Source organism: Arvicola amphibius, chromosome 2 (assembly GCF_903992535.2).
Source record: "Arvicola amphibius chromosome 2, mArvAmp1.2, whole genome shotgun sequence".
Lineage (NCBI taxonomy): Eukaryota > Metazoa > Chordata > Mammalia > Rodentia > Cricetidae > Arvicola > Arvicola amphibius.
This window is the reverse complement of record NC_052048.2, coordinates 4,143,569-4,162,358: the sequence shown is the minus strand read 5'-3', so window position 1 is coordinate 4,162,358 and position 18,790 is coordinate 4,143,569. Positions and strand designations below refer to the sequence as shown.

The 18,790-nt window shown below is 48.4% G+C and overlaps 1 protein-coding gene across 1 annotated transcript in view; it reads right to left on the bottom strand.

The window, feature by feature from the left end:
• Nucleotides 1-18,790, bottom strand: part of Itpr2 (inositol 1,4,5-trisphosphate receptor type 2) — a 391,594-nt gene that overhangs the window by 23,791 nt on the left and 349,013 nt on the right. Inside the window, 1 exon segment of the mRNA XM_038317812.2 lies at nt 15,069-15,229. Within this exon segment, the coding sequence (XP_038173740.1) occupies nt 15,069-15,229 (161 nt within the window).

Sequence of the window (18,790 nt, the reverse complement as noted above, 5' to 3'; positions counted from 1 at the left end):
TCACTGTTTGTGCCACACCGTCCTTGCCTAGCGTGCCCTGTGTTCCTATACTGATGGTACAGAACAGATTCTCTCCCTTCCCAGGTGAGCACTCCACCACAGGAAGCAGAGAAGAGAGAGTGTTGGGGTGCACTGTTGACCCAAACCTGAATGGTTTCCATTCTACTCCTCCTGTTTTTATTGCATGCAGAGCATGGCTGGTAAGCTAACCATGACCAGACCTGTCGCTCCCTGTGGAGTGAGCGGAGCTGACATCGTAGGATAATCGAGTGAGCAGAACCTTCTAATGAGAGGTCCCTCTGCTTTTCCTCAGTGTTGACTGGCCATCTTATAATCCCTGGCTTTCAAAACTGCCTAGAATTGTAGTTTTGACCATACTGACTGTTGAATATTCATAACTATTTTAATTTTTACTACCACATGCATTACATATTGGATAATAAAAAACAGCAAACTTGCTTAATCCTCCTATTATATAGGTAGGGATTTTTATCCTTTTTTTGGATGAAGGAATGGAGACCCAGGGTTTAAGGAGTGTCCCCAGGGCTCTGGAAGTTCAGGCTGTTGGAATCACTCTGCCCCTCAAACCAGCTCCTCTGCACCTTCCAGATCTAGATTTCAGTTTCATGCCTGGTTCCTGGGATCAAACGAGTTCTATGTTAGAAATAGAGTTGAGTGAAATGAGCTACCTCACTCTATGCCTGTTGGCCGTATGTTTTTGTTTTCCAGATGAAATCTGCAGAGTGGATTTCTTCCTTCCACATAGGACAGGCACTTGGCTCGGGGTGGGGACTTTCCCAGGCTATGCGGCATAGATTCTAGGAGCTGAGACACACCCCGTTCTCCTATCCCACTAGAATTACACTGGGATGTTCTCTCAGAAGGCTTGGCCCAAGGTTTTGAGAGGAACACAGGGTTTGCCCTTCTGTGGTGGCAAGAGACCAGCATGACTGCAGAGTCAGACTCCAGATTCGGATCATGTCCCACCCCACCACACTCCACCCCACAGTGACGGAGCAGTCAGACTTGGACCGCTGCAGATTCTCTGCTATAGAGTTGCCTTTTGCTCATTATATAAAATAAGTGTTGACTTTCAAGAGTAGATATAAAGATACATGTCACTTATTAGAGTTACCAGTATTCTAGAACCAAGCCAGCGGAGCCCCTGGAAATCACCTAGATTCCCACCCGAGTCCTTGGAGTTCATCTTTTCTCACAGTCACAAGCCTACTGAGTGTCAGCATGACCCCGTGACCTTTAGAGCAAGCTTGGCATATCTAAGGCTGCCAAAGGAAAACCCCGGGGATCATTCCTTTGCAGTTAAATTACCTCTAGACTTGGTTATTTCTGAGATATTTCTGGGTTATTATTGGGGTTTTCGAGAACGAGAGGATTTGGGGTTATTTGTTTCAGGCATGTTTTAGTGCTCATCAATTATTCCCATAGTGTCATGGGATACACCAACACTTTGAAACTCCCTTTGGAGTTCATAGCCACAGTAAAGCCTAACGCAAGAAGGGACCCCAGGAGTCAGAACGTGATTTCTAAAGTAGACGTGTGTGCTGAATTTTTCAAATGTTGGAAGACCTGGCAAAGATGGCTGCCTTACGGAGCCTTGAGGGTATTGCCTGGACAATTGGCTAAATATCCTGCAGTGCTCCCATCACAGAGAGACAACAAAGCTGGTTCCTCCACCCTCAACACAAAGATGTCAGCCAACAGAACTCTTTCCTGCATGGCTTCAGCGTCAAGGCGTCCACTCTCTTTCAGGGTACACCTGTCCCCCGTCCTCCCTGGTTACTCCAGATGTTTCATGCCACTGTGGTCCTCGTCCTCCCTGGTTGCTCCAGATGTTTCATGACACTGTGGTCCCCATCCTGGTCCCCCGTCCTCCCTGGTTACTCCAGATGTTTCATGCCACTGTGGTCCCCGTCCTCCCTGGTTGCTCCAGATGTTTCATGACACTGTGGTCCCCGCAACTGTTCTAAGACCTTGAAAACTCGGGTGGACCCAGAGTTCCTGAAAATACAGATTTTACGGAGTTCCTGGCTTTCAGCTTAACAAAGGCTCATGTGCTATACAAACCTGAGTTTGGATCAGACAGTAACATACAGAGGTTCCTCTGGCCAGGCTTTTCCCTGGTGGCCACACTCACCATTAAGTCATGTGGAAACCCTGGTGTTTGGGGTCCTTCTGCTATAAACATGAACTCCCACGACAAGTCCCCCCTTTGTCAGCTCTGACCTACTGCAAGGGCTAGATCAGCAAAGACGCAGGTTCCGTATCTAAGAAACATAGGGAGGCTGAGCATTGCCTACTTAAAAAGTATGTTCCTCGGAGCAGAGTGCTTGAACATCAAATGGCTTAGGACTACTTTGTATATGCAAAGTATTATTTAAATCCAGCTGTACAGTTTGAATTAAACCAAAATTTTCAGCAGTAGTGGAACGGTGAGGCACTTGTTCAAATCCCTCACCTCAGCTGGCTCGGGGATGCGTGTAAATCCACACAGGATCTCAGCAAAGAGGAGAGTCATCTTTTAGAGGGGAGGAAACAGACCCAGAAAGCTGAGGCCACTGATCTCGAGACCCTACACTCTATTATTTTACCACGCCTTCATCTCTACACCTCAGAAAGCATCTGAGCCCACCGGTGTGATATTACACGGCTGGTCTCTGACCTGACAGATGCGGACTCACTTCTGTAAAATTCAGCATTTATTTTTCCAAGATTTTTAAAAAGATATAATTAGTACAAAAGCCCTACGGAAATGAGCTTGTCCGATAACCTTCCCCAGTGCCAGCGGTGTTTTCAGCGTTGCTGCCGTCTTAACTAATTGCTTGTAATGTGGCTCGGGCCGTCAGGCCTATTAGAAGCCATTAGCGAGGGTCCTGTGGCTTTCCCGTACAACGTTTTCACCCCACAGCTCACATTTTGACGGCATCTGTTACTCTCTGGAAGAAAGCCAGCGTTTCTGAGTAAAATGTATCAGTCCTAACAATGTGGATATTATTATTCCAGAAAGCCAACCGAGAACTCAACAAGACCTTACAGTAATGACCAGAACTGGGAAACGAGAATTTTCTTTGGCACAGCGGGGAGAAAGCTTTTCGCTGGGGTGATGAGAACGAGAGACGTGAGCATCCCTCTGTAAGCTGGAAATAAACGACCGAGGGTCTATGTGCTCAACAAATCCGGGTCGTTTGCTCTAAACATCTGGGGTTGCAGCTTAATCCCACAAAAGTCCTTATTATCTTGGGTCACAAGGTGTCTACTGGCCAGTCAGACCATGCCAAGGTTCACTAGCTGATGAAAAGTCAAACTTTTTTAGAGAAAGTTTTCTCCTCTCTGGTTCTACATTTTGTTGAGTGAAGCAGCTATACAGCACAATCAGATTCAACTGGCTGTCACCTCCGTGTCCCTCTGAAGGGTGAGAGTCCCCTTCTTCACTCATGCCACACAGTCTCCAAGGGAGCCTTGTCAAACTTGTGACTTCCATCACCAAGTACATTTGAGTGCCATATGGCTATACTCAGTTAATGAATGTTTTTGGTTTATTTATTATTTATGTTTATTTTACACATATCAGTGCTTGCCTGCATGTATATATGTTAAACGAATGTGTACCTGATGTTCTCAGAGGCCAGAAGGGGGCACTGGATCCCATGAAACTGACGTTGTGGGCCACTGTGTGAGCCCCCATGGGGTGCTGGGATTAGAACCTGGGTCCTCTGCAAGAGCAGCAAGTGTTCTTAACTGCTGAGCTATCTCTGCTAAGGAGCCTTTGTTGTACCTACTACATAGCAGGCGCCAGTCACACTTCTTGGAAGTCCTACTGAAGAGAAAAGGCTAAAATGTTATCCTTGTGTGGTACACACATTATATTCTCCCAGTAGCTGTGGTCAAATGTCTGGCAAGAAGGATTTACTGTAGCTCAGCGTTTCATGGTGGTGGCAGGGGCATGGCAGCAAAGCCATGTGCCTGGGACACGTCACATCTAGAAGATTAGGAAGCAGAGAGCAGACAAGTAGTTGTCCTGGGCTAAGAACCTCAAGGCGCTAGGGACCCACTTCCTCCACCAAAGCTTGCCTCTAGAGGATTGTGTGATCTTCCCAAACAGCTTTGCCAGTGGCGGAACCAAGTGTCCAAATCTATGGTTTGTATGGTGATCCTGTCTCCCCACCACCAGCCTGAGGTGATCCCGTCTCCCCACCACCAGCCTGAGGTGATCCTGTCTCCCCACCACCAGCCAGAGGTGATTCCATCTCCCCACCACCAGCCTGAGGTGATCCTGTCTCCCCACCACCAGCCTGAGGTGATCCCGTATCCCCACCACCAACCTGAGGTGATCCCATCTCCTCATCACCAGCCTGAGGTGATCACATCTTCCCACTCCAGCCTGAGGTGATCACATCTCCCCACCACCAGCCTGAGGTGATCCCATCTCCTCATCACCAGCCTGAGGTGATCCCGTCTCCCCACCACCAGCCTGAGGTGATCCCGTCTCCCCACCACCAGCCTGAGGTGATCATATCTCCCCACCACCAGTCTGAGGTGATCATATCTCCCACCACCAGCCTGAGGTGATCCCGTCTCCCCACCACCAACCTGAGGTGATCCCATCTCCTCATCACCAGCCTGAGGTGATCACATCTCCCCACCACCAGCCTGAGGTGATACCGTTTCCTCACCACTAGCCCTGCAGCTTTTGTCCCTCTCTTGTTCAACACCCACAACTGCACATACTAGAAAACTAAAGACACTCCACAGTCACCAGGGCCCCTTTAACTCTTCACCGCTCCCATTTCTTCAGTGTGAGCTCCTAGTCTTGCTGCTGGGGAAATGAACCATTCCAGATTTTTTTTTATTTGCAAGATGTCTTGTCATTTCTTATAGGTCACAGATATGTTTTCTTTCAAAATTGTATTTATTCTCTCTCTCTCTCTCCCCATCTCTCCTGCTCCTGTATCCCCCCTCTGTGTGTATGTGTATGTGTGTGTGTATGTGTGTGTTTATGGGTATGTGTGTGTATATGTGTATATGTATGTGTGTGAGTGTGTGTTTATGTGTGTGTATGTGTGTTTATGTGTGTGTATGTGTGTATATGTGTGTGTATGTGTATGTGTGTGTATGTGTGTGTTTATGGGTATGTGTGTGTATATGTGTGTATGTGTATGTGTGTGTATGTGTGTGTATGTGTGTATGTATATGTGTGTGTTTATGTGTGTGTATGTGTGTGTATGTGTGTGTGTATGTGTGTGTGTGAGTGTGCATGCACATGTGCATGCACACGCAGGTCAGAGGACAAATTGCAAGTGTCAGTTCTCCACTTCGACAGTGTGGGTCTGGGGAATTGAACTCAGGTCTTCAGATTTGGCACCAAGCACCTCTACCCAGATTGCTACCCCAGACTGTGCTTTCTCAAATGCACCTCTTAACCCTACCTCTGGTTCACACTCTGAGGGGAGTCTCGTAGCTTTCAAGGTAGATAAAGACTCCCGGATCACAAATCCCTTTGCACTGTGGCTTCTACCTGGCCTCTTTATTTTCACCCTTTCCCCAGACACACCAGTTCCAGCCCCACCAGTCAGAGTCTCTTCCAGCTCCCAGTCTGACCTTCCTGGGTTCTGAGCTGATGTAGGTGTGTCTTCTATCTATCTGATGATTTCATTGGATAATTAATAAAGAAACTGCCTGTCTAAGTTTGCAGGGTTGCCCATAGCCCCTCACTACACTGAGCTTTGCAGAAGACCCCACCCTGCCCTGCGCATTGCCTGGCATGGGGCTGTCACTGTTTCTTCATCTACTTCCTGTCTCCCTCTCTCCTTTGAGTTCGGTTTCTGGAGAAATGAAGCACACTGGCTTCTGTTCTGAGTCCCTGGATCCAGCCTGGAACACAGCAAGCGTTCACCTGTGTTTGTTGAGTGAATTTATCTTTCAGACCCAGAAAACTACATCTTCAAGGCATTTTGGATGGTACTTCCACGACTCTAAGTTAGACACTAAGAATCTTTATTCCTGGAAATGGGAGAATCAGACGCTCCCCACAAGGGCTGTCCTGTCTTCTGACTTCAACCTCCCCTTCCTTTAATATTTGATTCATGTGTATTTGACCTTAGTTACATTTTGCCTGAGTTAAGTCACAGTCCCTGGCCTTGAGAGGATGGTGGTTTGGACTCTGCTTCAAGTCTTTATTCACGGAACACCTTGAATGAGTCTCAATTTTCATGACAGGTGCCAATAAGAAAACTAATAGGATAGTGTGCAACCCTGCAAACTTAGACACGCTTTGAAGTCCTCCCTCTATCCGTCCATCCCTCCCTCCCTCTACACATCCTGCCTGGACCACATTCCCCTCTGTCCCTTCCGTCGAATTCCTCATTTTTGAAGGCTCAGCTTCACCTGCAGTCACTCTGTGAGCTTCTCCAGTGCAGAGGTCACCGCTCTGCCCTCTCTACTCCATCCTGTTTGTGTTGCTCAATCTCTGCAAGCGCCTGCAGCGCTCCAGGCTCTGATTCTAGACTAGGAAAACACCAGAGAACAGGGGCATCTGTGTAAAGGTGCTGGTGGGGAGTGCTGTGACGGTGAAGAAGACAGACGCCTGTAAGTGCAGTAACACACAGCTTAGCAGACATGCTGCAGGACGGAGCCTGTTCTGGAGGCTTAACCCGCAACCCTGCTTGGGAGCAGCCTGTGCTAGAGTTAAGCCCCTGTCTCAAAAGCTAGGAGAGAGAGAGAAGGGTGTGTAATGGGGAGGAGAGGCAGAGGCAGTAAGGACAGCAGGAGAGGAGACAGTGGGATGGAGGGTGGGTGGCAGGCAACACTGGCATCATGAAGGAGCTGGGGACTGTGAAGGCCTGGACTGCACACAAGTGCCAAGGCTCCAGCCAAGCTATGGCAGAGTGTTCTCTAAACAAAAATAAAAAAACAAACCCAGAAAGGTCAGACTGCTGAAGTGTAGCTGGCTATGACAATGGGTAAGTGAGGTGAACCTAGTAAGGCTGGGGCCAGTCTGGGTGGGAGGTCCAGGAGGAACTGCATCCTGGGGGAGCAGAGACTCACATGATTTGTTCTAAGTTCTCTCTGCCTGTTGGCAAGTCTGCCCTACCCTTTGTCAGATTGTGAGTCTGTAGACTACATCATGGGAGGGTGCAAGTGTTTGATTATGTGTTTGTCATGGTCTGGTGCAGAGTGCCACCCAGAAAAAACCCTTGTCAAAGGGACAGAGACAGCCTGCACCCTCACGACTGCAGTCGATGCTTCTGCCCTTGTCGGGAGCCCTCCCTCAGCAGACAGCTCTGAGCCAGTTCTCTCTTCCTATTAGAATTCCTCTCAGACTTCCCCGCCACTGCAGGGCTGTCATCTGACTTCCTGTCTCCCAGCCAGCTCTACTCCCTGCCCTGTGGACTGAATTCTTAAAATTGCTCCTCTCTGTGCCGGGCCATGTGTGCTGCCGGGGACAGTTGGGCCGGCTTGCTTGCAGGGGAAGTGGGGCTTCTATGTTCTATAGAGGCCCTGACCAGGATGTGCTGGCTGTTCCTGTGGGGGTGCATTGTGGGCAGAGCACCCCTTGGACACCCCGTGCTGTACTAGGCATGACATTTCTAAGCTTCAGCCTCCTTGAATGTGCAAAGGGGTAGAGCTATCAGGACCCTCTTGGTTGTTGCTCAGCCTTGGTAAAGGCTCGGGGCATCTGTCTCTGTGAAATCTTTAGCACGTGTTATTTTATCGAATCTGCACTGCAGTTCCTCAAGGGGGCTTTACTTATATGCAGACCATGTTTAACTTTTGAGACAGGACCATGGGAACGCCAAAATAAACACAGAACACCGTGTTGTCAAATTATCTACTGTCTCAAGCTCTACGGATGTCACTTCTCCCTCTTTCTCTGAGCCTGACTCCAAGGAAGGTGTTCCCCACCACAAATGCCTGCCCTAGGACAGTCAGGGACAGGAGGCTGCCTCTGGGGTTTTCCTTCAGTTCACCTGGCGTCTGGTCTGTGTTCTGATCAATCTACCAGTCATAGTTTATCAATGGAGGATTGGAGGGCAAAGGTACAGCATGTGCCACTACCCTACTTCCACGGGCTTCTTTCCCGGACTCAGCAGCTGCTGTTTCTGATCAATCAGAACCCTGAAGCAGTTCAGACCCCTTACCTTCCTTGCCTTGCCCTTGGCTCTGTTCTCCTCACAGCCCGCTTCCATTCACTGTGACACTCTGAAGCTCAAATCCTTCACCCTCACGTGTAGCATTGGAATACAGAGTCTGAGCTGGTGGGTCCACACAGTGGGAGGCGGTCACACTGCTGTAGACTCAGTTTCTGTCTTACAACAGCCAAGGGGGATCATATAGAGATGGACATGCATGTTAAAAGGTAGGCATTTGTGGGCTTTCTGCACAAATGCGAAGAAGAAAACAAGAACAAACAATACACTGGGTAGCTCCTGCATGGGCAGGGCAGCCCCGGCAGGAACTTAAGCAGCTCCTCCAGCAGCTGAAGACGGATGTCTCCACTTATGACATGGGCAGCAAATGAGGTGGCTGCCCACATGTGCACACTGATACAAATGAGTGTTCTGAATTGCAAAGACCCCTTTGGCTTGGCTTGCCATGGAAACATTGTAAAAAGTGTCTTATTAAGCCCCCAAATCTTTAAAACAGGCTTTAGTTAAAAATGAGGCAGTTACATAATTGGCTTCATTAGATCCAATTACATAATCATGTAGATTAAAAAGAATAGAATCAGAATATATAATTTCGTAATTATAACACATAACAATAATGCAAAAATCCAGTTGGAAAATGGCACTGGAGAAAGCCGGCTACCCATAAATCTCAATTCGATGTCTTCCATGAACCCAAACATGCCCTGCCCTTGCTGCTCACAAATACGGTTTAACTAAACAAGAGCCATTTCAAGCGCAGACTCAGATATCAACACTGGGAAGTGGAAAGCCATTTGTCCTTTTGACTCCTTGTGTGGCTACCGCAGTGAACGATGAATGATTGGCTTTCTTTATGTCTCACAATAGAGAAGATGCCACAGGTGATAGTGCATCTTCATGTTCAGTTTGACCCAGAAGACACACTCTGGGTGTGGCGAAGAGGGCATTCCCAGAGAGACGGTTATCTGAGGAAGGAAGACCTACCCTGAGTGTGAGAGTCCCCGCCTCAGGGGATGAGGTCCCAGACTGAGTAAAAAGAGAAAGGGTGGTCAGGTTCTTGCGTTCATCCTCTTCTGCTTCTTGACCTGCCAAGATGTGCGTAAGCAGCCTCACATGTCTGCTGCCACAAGCCACTGTGACGACTGCACTCCTGCACTCCCGGAACCACGAGCCGAAGTCAGCCCCGCCCCCCTTTGCTCTGTGGGTATCTTATCAGAGCAGTGAGTAACTAACAAGCGTGAAGCTCCACCACAGGAACTATTCTTGAGGCTGAGATCAACGGAAAGGCCCCACCCACTGTCTTCCTTGCTCCTCTGCTAAGATGCTCCTCTCTCAGAAGGGTGTGGGATGGGGTGCTGGGCTGCAGCAGGCCGGGACAGGCCACCCTCTGGCTGTGTGGGCGCCAGCCTCCTGTGCTATGTCTCCACCTTCTGGTTTTAAAGAAAGGAAAGAGTGACTTCCTGATGAGAAGTTCAGAGTTCAGCCTCCTGGAATGTCTATGTTGGTGTGTGGTTCTCTAAATCAAGTCCAGTCATCAGAGGGCTCAAAGGAAATTACTCATTCATTAATTCCTTGTTCCACTTACTCCTTCAGTAACTGCTTTACGCTTCCTTAAAAAGGAAGTGACGGCTTCGTACTTAGCTGTGTACATCTAACCTTTAGCATAGTTGCTGGCATGTTGGGGATAACTCATGTCTACTGAATTGTTTTTAAAGCCTATTTCAGATAGTGTGTAGAGCAAAGAGCTACCACATATCCTGTTGAGGCCTTCAATAAAATTATTATTTTTGTGTGTATGTGTTAAAATAGACTATTATGCTACCAAAACTTATAAATTAAAACGTCTCAGGGAACACTGCAGAGATCAGGAAGGAGTTATTACTTAAGAGTTGAGTGAACAGAGGAGCCTAGAGGTGTGATATGCTATCAGGGTGGCCCCTACAAACCACGGTCACAGGGCAGGTAGCTAAGGGATCCCAGGGACAGTCAGTGCCACAAGGGCACCAGGAGACAGCCATCCTCTGAATACACAGGGACCTCCTCTTGTGTGCAGCTCTGGTTTGGCCTGGGCCCTTTGTTAAATTAAGTAGCAAATGTCACAAAGTCCCTAATACGACTCCACAATGACACTGGTGCTGAGAATGTCCCCCAGTTGTTGGGGGGGGGGGCAGCTAAAAGCCCTGCATATTTTCTCTAATGATCTCTGTTCTGTTTACTGCTCCTCAGATGTCATCCTTGGGGTAACAGAAAAAGCGCACAGGCCTCATGGTGCACAGAGGCTGTCAGCAGGACAGGTCAGGAGTTCCTACATTCTCACCCAGCTTGCTGAGTTCTGCTCCACTTCCCTGACTTTCCTGGAGGCTCCATCCTTTTCCCTTCTCCTTCTCCGCTCCCAGTGATTACACCAATCCTCTGAGCACAGACAAAGGTTTGTTTGCCAGGAGAAAATGTGCACATGTAACCTTGCGCTACAAACACCTTCCCTAACTGTCTCCCAGGAGTGTCTGCTTTGAACCGACTCAAACGTCCACGCACTGTTACGAAGAATCTTGTTTCCGGAGCTAGCAAGTGATAAAGCCAAAGAGTTTTCATTAGTCTTTTAGATTCCTGTCACTGGCCGGGCACAGAAGCACAAAGATGCTTTCTGATTCTACCCCCAAGAAGTACCGTGAGCCTGCTGTGGCTTGAGTGTGGAACTGTATGTGCTGAAAGCCGTGTTGGAGGATCAGGACCACAGGGCCGCAACCCAGAAAGCCTGGAGTAGCAACGTTTCTGAGTCGGGTGTGTAACATCACAGACTTTTGGTTTTCCAGACTCAGCCATCTTCCACATGAACTGTCTTACTTGCATCAGACTTGAGATGATGTGTCTCTCCCTCTTCTTCTGTCTATGAACATTCAGGGAAAAAGCTTGCTCCCTGGAGTCATGTAGTTCAGACAAGAATGAGACGTTTCATATCGGCCTAAACTTGTGGGCGCTCATCTCTCCTGGAATCTTCTGGAAAAGGGCTCTGACATAAGGGGGCAAGGTCAGGACCACAAATAAAGAGCTGTGATACTAGACACTCAAGAGGGACCGCCTGATAAAATGCTGCTGGGAATATCAAGGCTGAAGATGGCTGCCTATCTTCGCTGGAGTTTCTCTGCAGGAAGAGAGTTGCACCTCATGCAGCCCAGAGTTCACACCTGCCTCTTCTTCATGGCTTCTTGTAGCTGTCAACACCGACAATGGCATTTCTAGCCCCTGGAGCATTCTGCCTTCTTGACTTATTTATCTGTGGTGTGTCTGGCTTCAGTCCCAGGTGTCCCTTTCTTCCTGTTGCCCCCCTCTGCCCACCTTGCTAGCCTGCCAGTTCTGATGGCCACCCTCTGTCACTGTCAGAGCGAGAACTATTTAAGCCCCCACACTCACCAGGAATGGTGGCTGCACAGACCTAAACTCCCAGAGTTAGGAAGATGAAGGCGGGGTGATCATGAGTTCCAGGGCAGCCTGGACTACACAGCGACAATCAAGAGCGACCGTCCGGGCACTGCGTCAGGCAGTGCTGCTGGGTCCCTGAGTATACACACTCCTGTGCATTGGGGAGAACGCAGCAGTTTCCCCATTTTAGGTGACAGTAGGAGATAAGTCCGGGACGCCCAGTCCCCAAGGCCCGCAGCAGAGCTGAGGCTCCATCCACTTCACTATCCAGAATTCACCACGCTGGGTTTCCAGTCTCACTGCAGACTCCGGTCTCCTCCCCAGACAGAGGGCCTATCCCAATGACACCACCTTTCCCGGCATGCCTCGACTCTTGTGCAGGGATGTCTGGCCCTCCTCCCATCCTCTGCTTACCCCCCTCTCACTCACTGTTAAACACATCTGTGGGGTTCTCTTTTTCCTTTACCCAGCAGCTCACACTCCATATCCTGGTACTACGTTAGGCCACACTGCTCTCTTGGCAGTGACCACCGGTGGATTTCTGTGGCTAGTGAAACCACACTCAGATGTCAGGTGTACATTACTCAAAATTCCGACTGCTTTTCTGCCACCTCCTAGAGCTTCCTACAAGTGGGTCCACGATGAGCAGTGAAGTGAGACCGGTCTCGACTGTCAGTGTGATTGGCTGGGTAAGCACTCGAGAGAGGAAGGGCACACGCGGGTGTGGCCGTGACGATGTGGGCCTGTCTAGAGACAATCAGACCACGGGGGCTCTGACCAGTGAGTGCATTAAATCACTGGTGCACTTGCTGTCTTATCGGACTACTGGAAGGTGAGGTTTCACTGGGAGGAGGTGTGTCCCTAGGGCTTCCATCTTGCCCTCACCCCTTCCGGTGCCTGTTCCACTCTGCTTCCTGTTGGCCATTAGGTGAACAGTTTTCCACTGTTGTAATACCTTGCCTCGCACTGGGCCCCCAATGCAGAGCCAGGTGGTTGTGGATTGAACCCGGGGAACCACGAGCAAAACTAATCTTTCAGTGCGAGGTGATGGCTCAGCAGGCGAAGCGCTTGCTGTCTGCAAGAACAAGGACTACGTTTGGATCCTTAGCACCCATGTAAAAGGCAGCCATGGCAGCACGTGTGCCTGCAACTCCCGTGCTGGGGCAGGGGCGTGATGGAAGCAACAGACCCCTGGAGCTCACTGACCAGCCAGTCTAGCTGAAATGGTGAACTCCAGTGTTGTAATTATTTTTCTGTTGCTATAAGAAGGCAGCGTGACCATGGTGACTTATAGAAGAAAGAGTTTATTTGGCTAATGGTTCCAGAGGATTAGAGCCCACGACTATTGTGGTAGAGAGCATAGAGGCAGGCAGGCATGGTGCTGGAGTGGTAGCTGAGAATGTACACATCAATCCACAAGCATAAGGCAGAGAGAGCTCACTGGGAATGGCGTGGACTTCTGAAACCTCTAAGTCCACCCCCAGTGACACGCCTCCTCCAACGAGGCCACACCTCCTAATCCTTTTCAAGCAGTTCCACCAAGGGCAGAGCAAGTATTCAGATCTAGGGAGTCCACTCTCGTTCAAACCACCACATCTAGATCTGATGAGTGATTGTCTCAGAGCAAACAGAGGTGGCAAGTGATCAAGATAGTTGTACCTGATGTCAGCTTCTGGCTTCACATATGCAGATGCCTGGATGCCTACACCCCCACCAGAGGCACACATGCACACATGTACACACGTGTGCATGTGCATACACACACACACACACACACACACACACACACCCCTTTCTTCCCTCGAGACCTGTCAGGTGTTTGACACGCCAATAGTGACAGCTAACTAACATCTCAGAGGGTCTGAGCAACTCATTCCCAGCTGTCCCTGCTGTTCCTCATGAGAACCTACTCTGATCCAGCAGACAAAATCCACCGCACAAGTCCTGCCTTGTGTGTTACTCCCCAGGACACACAGACACTCCCAACAACCTTTCCACATCAGATGCCACTCTGTGACTGTCAGCCTCTACAGGTCCGCATCACATGACTGGGCAAACATGGCACACCACTCACTTTCAGTTGGCGGTTCCCTCACAACCGAGCTCTACAGAAGAGGGATATGCCATTCTTTGCACTGTATTCTCAGAAATATCTCATACAAAAGACTTTACAGGAGCAAAATCAATATAAAACTATAAAATTTACTCAACTTTGATAGAGTACAGCCATGAGGTCACATCTGTAAGTTCTATGTCTTAGATGCTCTTCTCCCAATGAGCAGATGGGGAATGTTTCCCAGAAACACTGTCCAGAACGCATGAACGAAGCCATGATAGGGTCCCTAAGGGGATCATTACCCTTCCCCCACATACAGGAAAGGAAGAGGAGAGAAAAGTAAACGTGGGGAAATAGACTAGCTTCTGTCCATGTCTAAGGAAGAATGCAGAGAAAGCAGTCATAACCAGAAGTCAAGAATGAAAATGCCCGGAAGATGTCAAGGTATAAAAGCTCTAGTTACACACAATCTTCCGGAGACACACAGCTACTGACAGGTAAGCGAATCAACACTGTGTCAACCTACATTTTCAATAAGACAATGCCCAGATAGATGGACGAACAGATGGATGGATGTATTGATAGGTGAAATGATAGACAGACAGACAGACAAACAGATAGATAGTGGATGGGTAGAAAGATAGATGCATGATAGGCAGATGGTTGGATAGATGGATATAAATAGATGATGGATGAATGGGTGGAGGGATGGATGAGTGGGCAGGCTGTGGCAGTATTGTGTCTTTTTTATTTAAGTAGGTGACCTACTCCTTCAGGGTCAGGTCTAGAGCCACTCCCCTTACTCTTCTCTTTGCCTTACTTGCTTCCCTTAACTCCATATCCCCTCCTATTGGTCCCTCTCTCTCTTTACCTCGCTCTCTCACCATTGCTGACCCAACACCAGGACTTAGGACTGAGCAGAAGGGTCAGCTTCCTCTAAAGCCAAAACCAGTGGTCACCCACCAGGCTCCCCTAAACACACACACATTCATAAACACAAGCCTTTTTGAGTTACTGTTTTTGGAAATTCAAGGAATCTCTTGAAGCATGACTCTTCGGTTTGCATGCGACAATATGAAACTTCCAGATTTGGGAACTGAGAGGTCCAGTGGTGACTGGAGGTTTGAGGTCAGGGCTTTGGGGTCAGAGGTCAGAGATATCAGGGGAAGCTCCTCACTACACAGATCATCCCTGGGAGAATGCTACCCGTGCCCTGGAGACATAGATTTGACCAGATAACGAGGATGACATCAGCAGTGTGGAAATTCTCCAGCGACTGACAACCTTATTTGAAGGCTCACAAAAAGTCAGAGCCAGAATATCTCTCGCCCGAGACGGGGACAGGGGAGAGTTGGACACTGAAGGCCTCTGAGCTGCGACATGAGCTCAGTTGGAGAATCAGGAGCGGCTGAGCCAGCCACACTCACCGCGATCATCTGCGCCACGTAGCTCTCCGGCCCGGTGTATTCTGTCGGGTCCTTCACCTTCACCAGGACGATGAAGTACAGGTAATGCCACATGTTGTGTTCTGACTTGATGTGCTCCTCAAAGGAGACTGTCTTATTGTCAAACTTGTCCCTCTCCAGGCCTGCAAAACACAGGAAACACTATGTATATAATTTTTTATTTCTTCAGAACTTCTCAGCACAAAAATAAAACACGGCCATTATTGAAAATCAACAACAAACCCGCTTTCTGGAAGAGTGTGCCACTTTAAAATACTGTTAGAATTTAAAACAATTACACAGGCTGGGCGATGGCTCAGTGGTTAAGAGCACTGTCTGCTCTTCCAAAAGTTCTGAGTTCAATTCCCAGTAACCACATGCTAGCTCACAGCCATCTGTAATGAGACCTGGTGCCCTCTTCTGGCCTGCAGGCATACAGGCAGACAGATCACTGTATACATAATAATAAACAAAACTTTTAAAAAGTAACAATACATAACAGCTCTAGATAAAAGAGTCTGTGGTTTATAAACTCGCCCCCAACTAACATCTGTTTTCCTTCCCCATGATCCTTGGGAATGGGCAGTTCTATTACAGAGTTGCAGATAATCTTAAATATAGTCATATTAAAACTGGCAAACTCAACCATACCAAAAGTATAACAGAAAAGACTATGATGATTGTTCAAGAAAAGGAAAGATGACTCGGTAGGAATAGCATTTGCCATACGAGCCAGGTGATCACGTTTGATTACTGGAGTCCGCGTAAGGTCCAGTTCAGTAGAGCGTACCTTTAATCCTAACACTCCTGCTGCATGATGGGAAGCAGAGACGGGAGAATTGCCTGGGGGCTTGCAGGTATCAGAAACACAAGAAAGACCCCTCATTGAAACAGGGTGGAAGGCAAGAAATGACTCCAAAGTTGCCCTCTGATGGCCACTCACACAGGCTGGTGAACACACACACACACACATACACACACACACACACACACACACACACACACACACAGAGGCAAACAAAGATTTCAGAAAGAAAACCGCAAAGAAAAGGAATACTGGTTAATCGTGGCAGAAGAAAGATTCCTTTCTATCAAGGCATTGGGTTAAAGGAGAGCGGCCGATTGCAACCAACAAAGCCTTTGATCAGAGACAGCCAGTGGGCACCGTGCCAGGACAAGAACTGTCCTCAGGGTCCCTAGTCCGTGATACTCAAAGAAGCTGGGGGGGGGGCACTGGGGTGGCCACTTCAATTCTCAGTCAGGGTTACTACGACTGTGATGAAACCCCATGACCAAAAGCAAGCTTGGGAGAAGGGGTTCATTTGGCCTACACTCCCACATCATTGTCCATCAGTGATGACTCTAGCTTGTGCCAAACTGAAATAAAACTATGCAGAACAACCGATCCTTTGTCAACTTAACACAAGAACATCGCTGTACAGTCACAGCCTCTCCTTTCTTGTTCATTCCCAAGATCACACATCAATATAAACATCACGCTATATAAACATTTTACAAACTTAAACACCGCACAGCCTTACAAACACAAACCACCTCTTTAAAAAAAAAAACACCCACAGTCTCTTTTAAAATCAAAAGTGTCTAAACTGTGGGCTCCTATAAAATAAAAAATAAGTTAAATACAGTCTTACTTCAAGAGGGATGAGCCAGGGCACAGTTACAATCATACCAAAGTAAAATCAAACTCCAGTAGTGTAAACAACTCAATGTCCAATGTCTGAGATTCATTCATGATCTTCTGGGCTCCTTCAAAGGGCTGGTCACTTCTTCAGCCCCACCCTCTGCAGCACACACAGCTCATATTTTAAGCTGGGGCAGGCTCCACTCCACTGCTGCTGCTATTCTTGGTGGCCATCCCATGGTACTGGCATCTCCAAACTCCTGGGGCCTGCTGCTGCAACTGGACTGAACTTTCGCCAACAGCCTATCCTGGGCTCTCTCCATGGTGTCAAGCCTCAACTTTCCTGCACGGCCCTTTCGATCCTGGATCTTCCACTGCTACTGAGCTGTAACTTCTCCAATGGCCTCTCCTGGCCTCTCCTATTGCCAGCCTCAGCTGCTCCCCATGACCCCTTCCTGCCTTCAAAACCAGTAGCACCTGGATGACTTTTACACATTACTAAGTACAACCTTGGCTGCCTGTGGAACACAGCTTCTGTGTGCTCCCAGGAAACACTTCCCTGAAGATTTAGCCTCAGTGACGCTGGTCTCTCCTCAGTCACGGCCACTTCCTCAGATCTAGCTAACCAGCATCAGTTGTCCCAGCAAAGCAAGGGCTTCACTTCAGGCGCCTGCTTTCATGTGTGGTTCATCACCTTCTCTCAGGCTTACAACAGCAGTGTGGAAGTTGTTCAATTACACTGGACATCAGATCCCAGGTAACAGAGTAACCATGCCTGCCAGGGAGCGCCTGCTGCAGGCCAGACTGAAAAAAGAAGTGTGCTTCCCCGGGGATCTGCACACACATTTACACTTACTACTTTTATGTCTTTTTTTTTTGTTTTTGAGACAGTGTCTCACTACTTAGCCCTGGCTGGCTTGGAACTTGCTACGTAAAAAAGGCTGGCCTCAGTTGTATGATTGTAATGCATCTGTTTCCTCACTGGGGGCTGCAGGCACGTGCTACCAAGCCTTGACTGATATTTGTCATGTGTTTTCGACTACAGATACCCGTGCCTCTGCTTGTCACATGGTCCTAATGGTTTACATCAGCGTTTGACACATGGTTGGCATTTAATGAAACAGACATTGGGTGAGTTAGGAGTGTTCAGGAGTAAAATGTTCTTCCACTAAGATTGAAAGCAGATAATGACAATGTGGGGTGGAGGTGGAAATACTGGACCCTCATGCTACTAAAGAAATGTAAAATCAGGCAGCTGCTTTATGAAACGGGCCATTTCTAAAGAATCCACATGGTCCCAGCATGACTCAGGAGCTCGTGCCCAGATCATGAAGGAGGAATGCGCACACAGACACCTGCTCAAAGATGCTCACCACACCACAGTCCCTGCCACCCCAAAGTTAAAAAAAACGCAAATGCCCATCAATAATGGGCAGAAAGGGGACACAGTCTCAGCATCTGATAGAAAACTTTGTTCAACAGCAAAGCTTAAAGCACTCATGCATGGCATTGCATAGCAAGATGGCTAATTTTGACTTTAATCTGACTGAGTTAATAAAAGGCCAGGGGAGCTGGAAAGATGTCTCAGTGGTTAAGAGCATTCACAGCTCTTGCAGAGGAACACATGGCAGCTTACAACTGCCTGTAACTCCAGTTCCAATGAATCTCATGCCTCTTTTGGCCTCTGATGACTTCCATTCCCAGACAGGGCACATAAACTACACACACGTGCACACACATGTGCACACACACACACAGTAAAATACAAAAGCCTCAGTCATTAGCGGGACACACGCGTGTGTGTGTTGTGGGGTTGCCTCCAGGAGGAAGGAAGACACACCGTGATGTGAGTGGCACCGTCCTTTAGCTGGAGTACTGGACCGAATGAAGAGAGGAAGGAGAGGGCCAGATGAATGCTGACACCCACCTTCTCCTCTCAGTCTACTGAGACATGAGCACAAAGCCTCCCACAGCCACCACGGACTTGTGTGGGGAGGGTCATTCCTCAAAACAGCAAATAGGGTGTGATTAAAGAATCCAAAGATCTTTAGACTCAAATCTC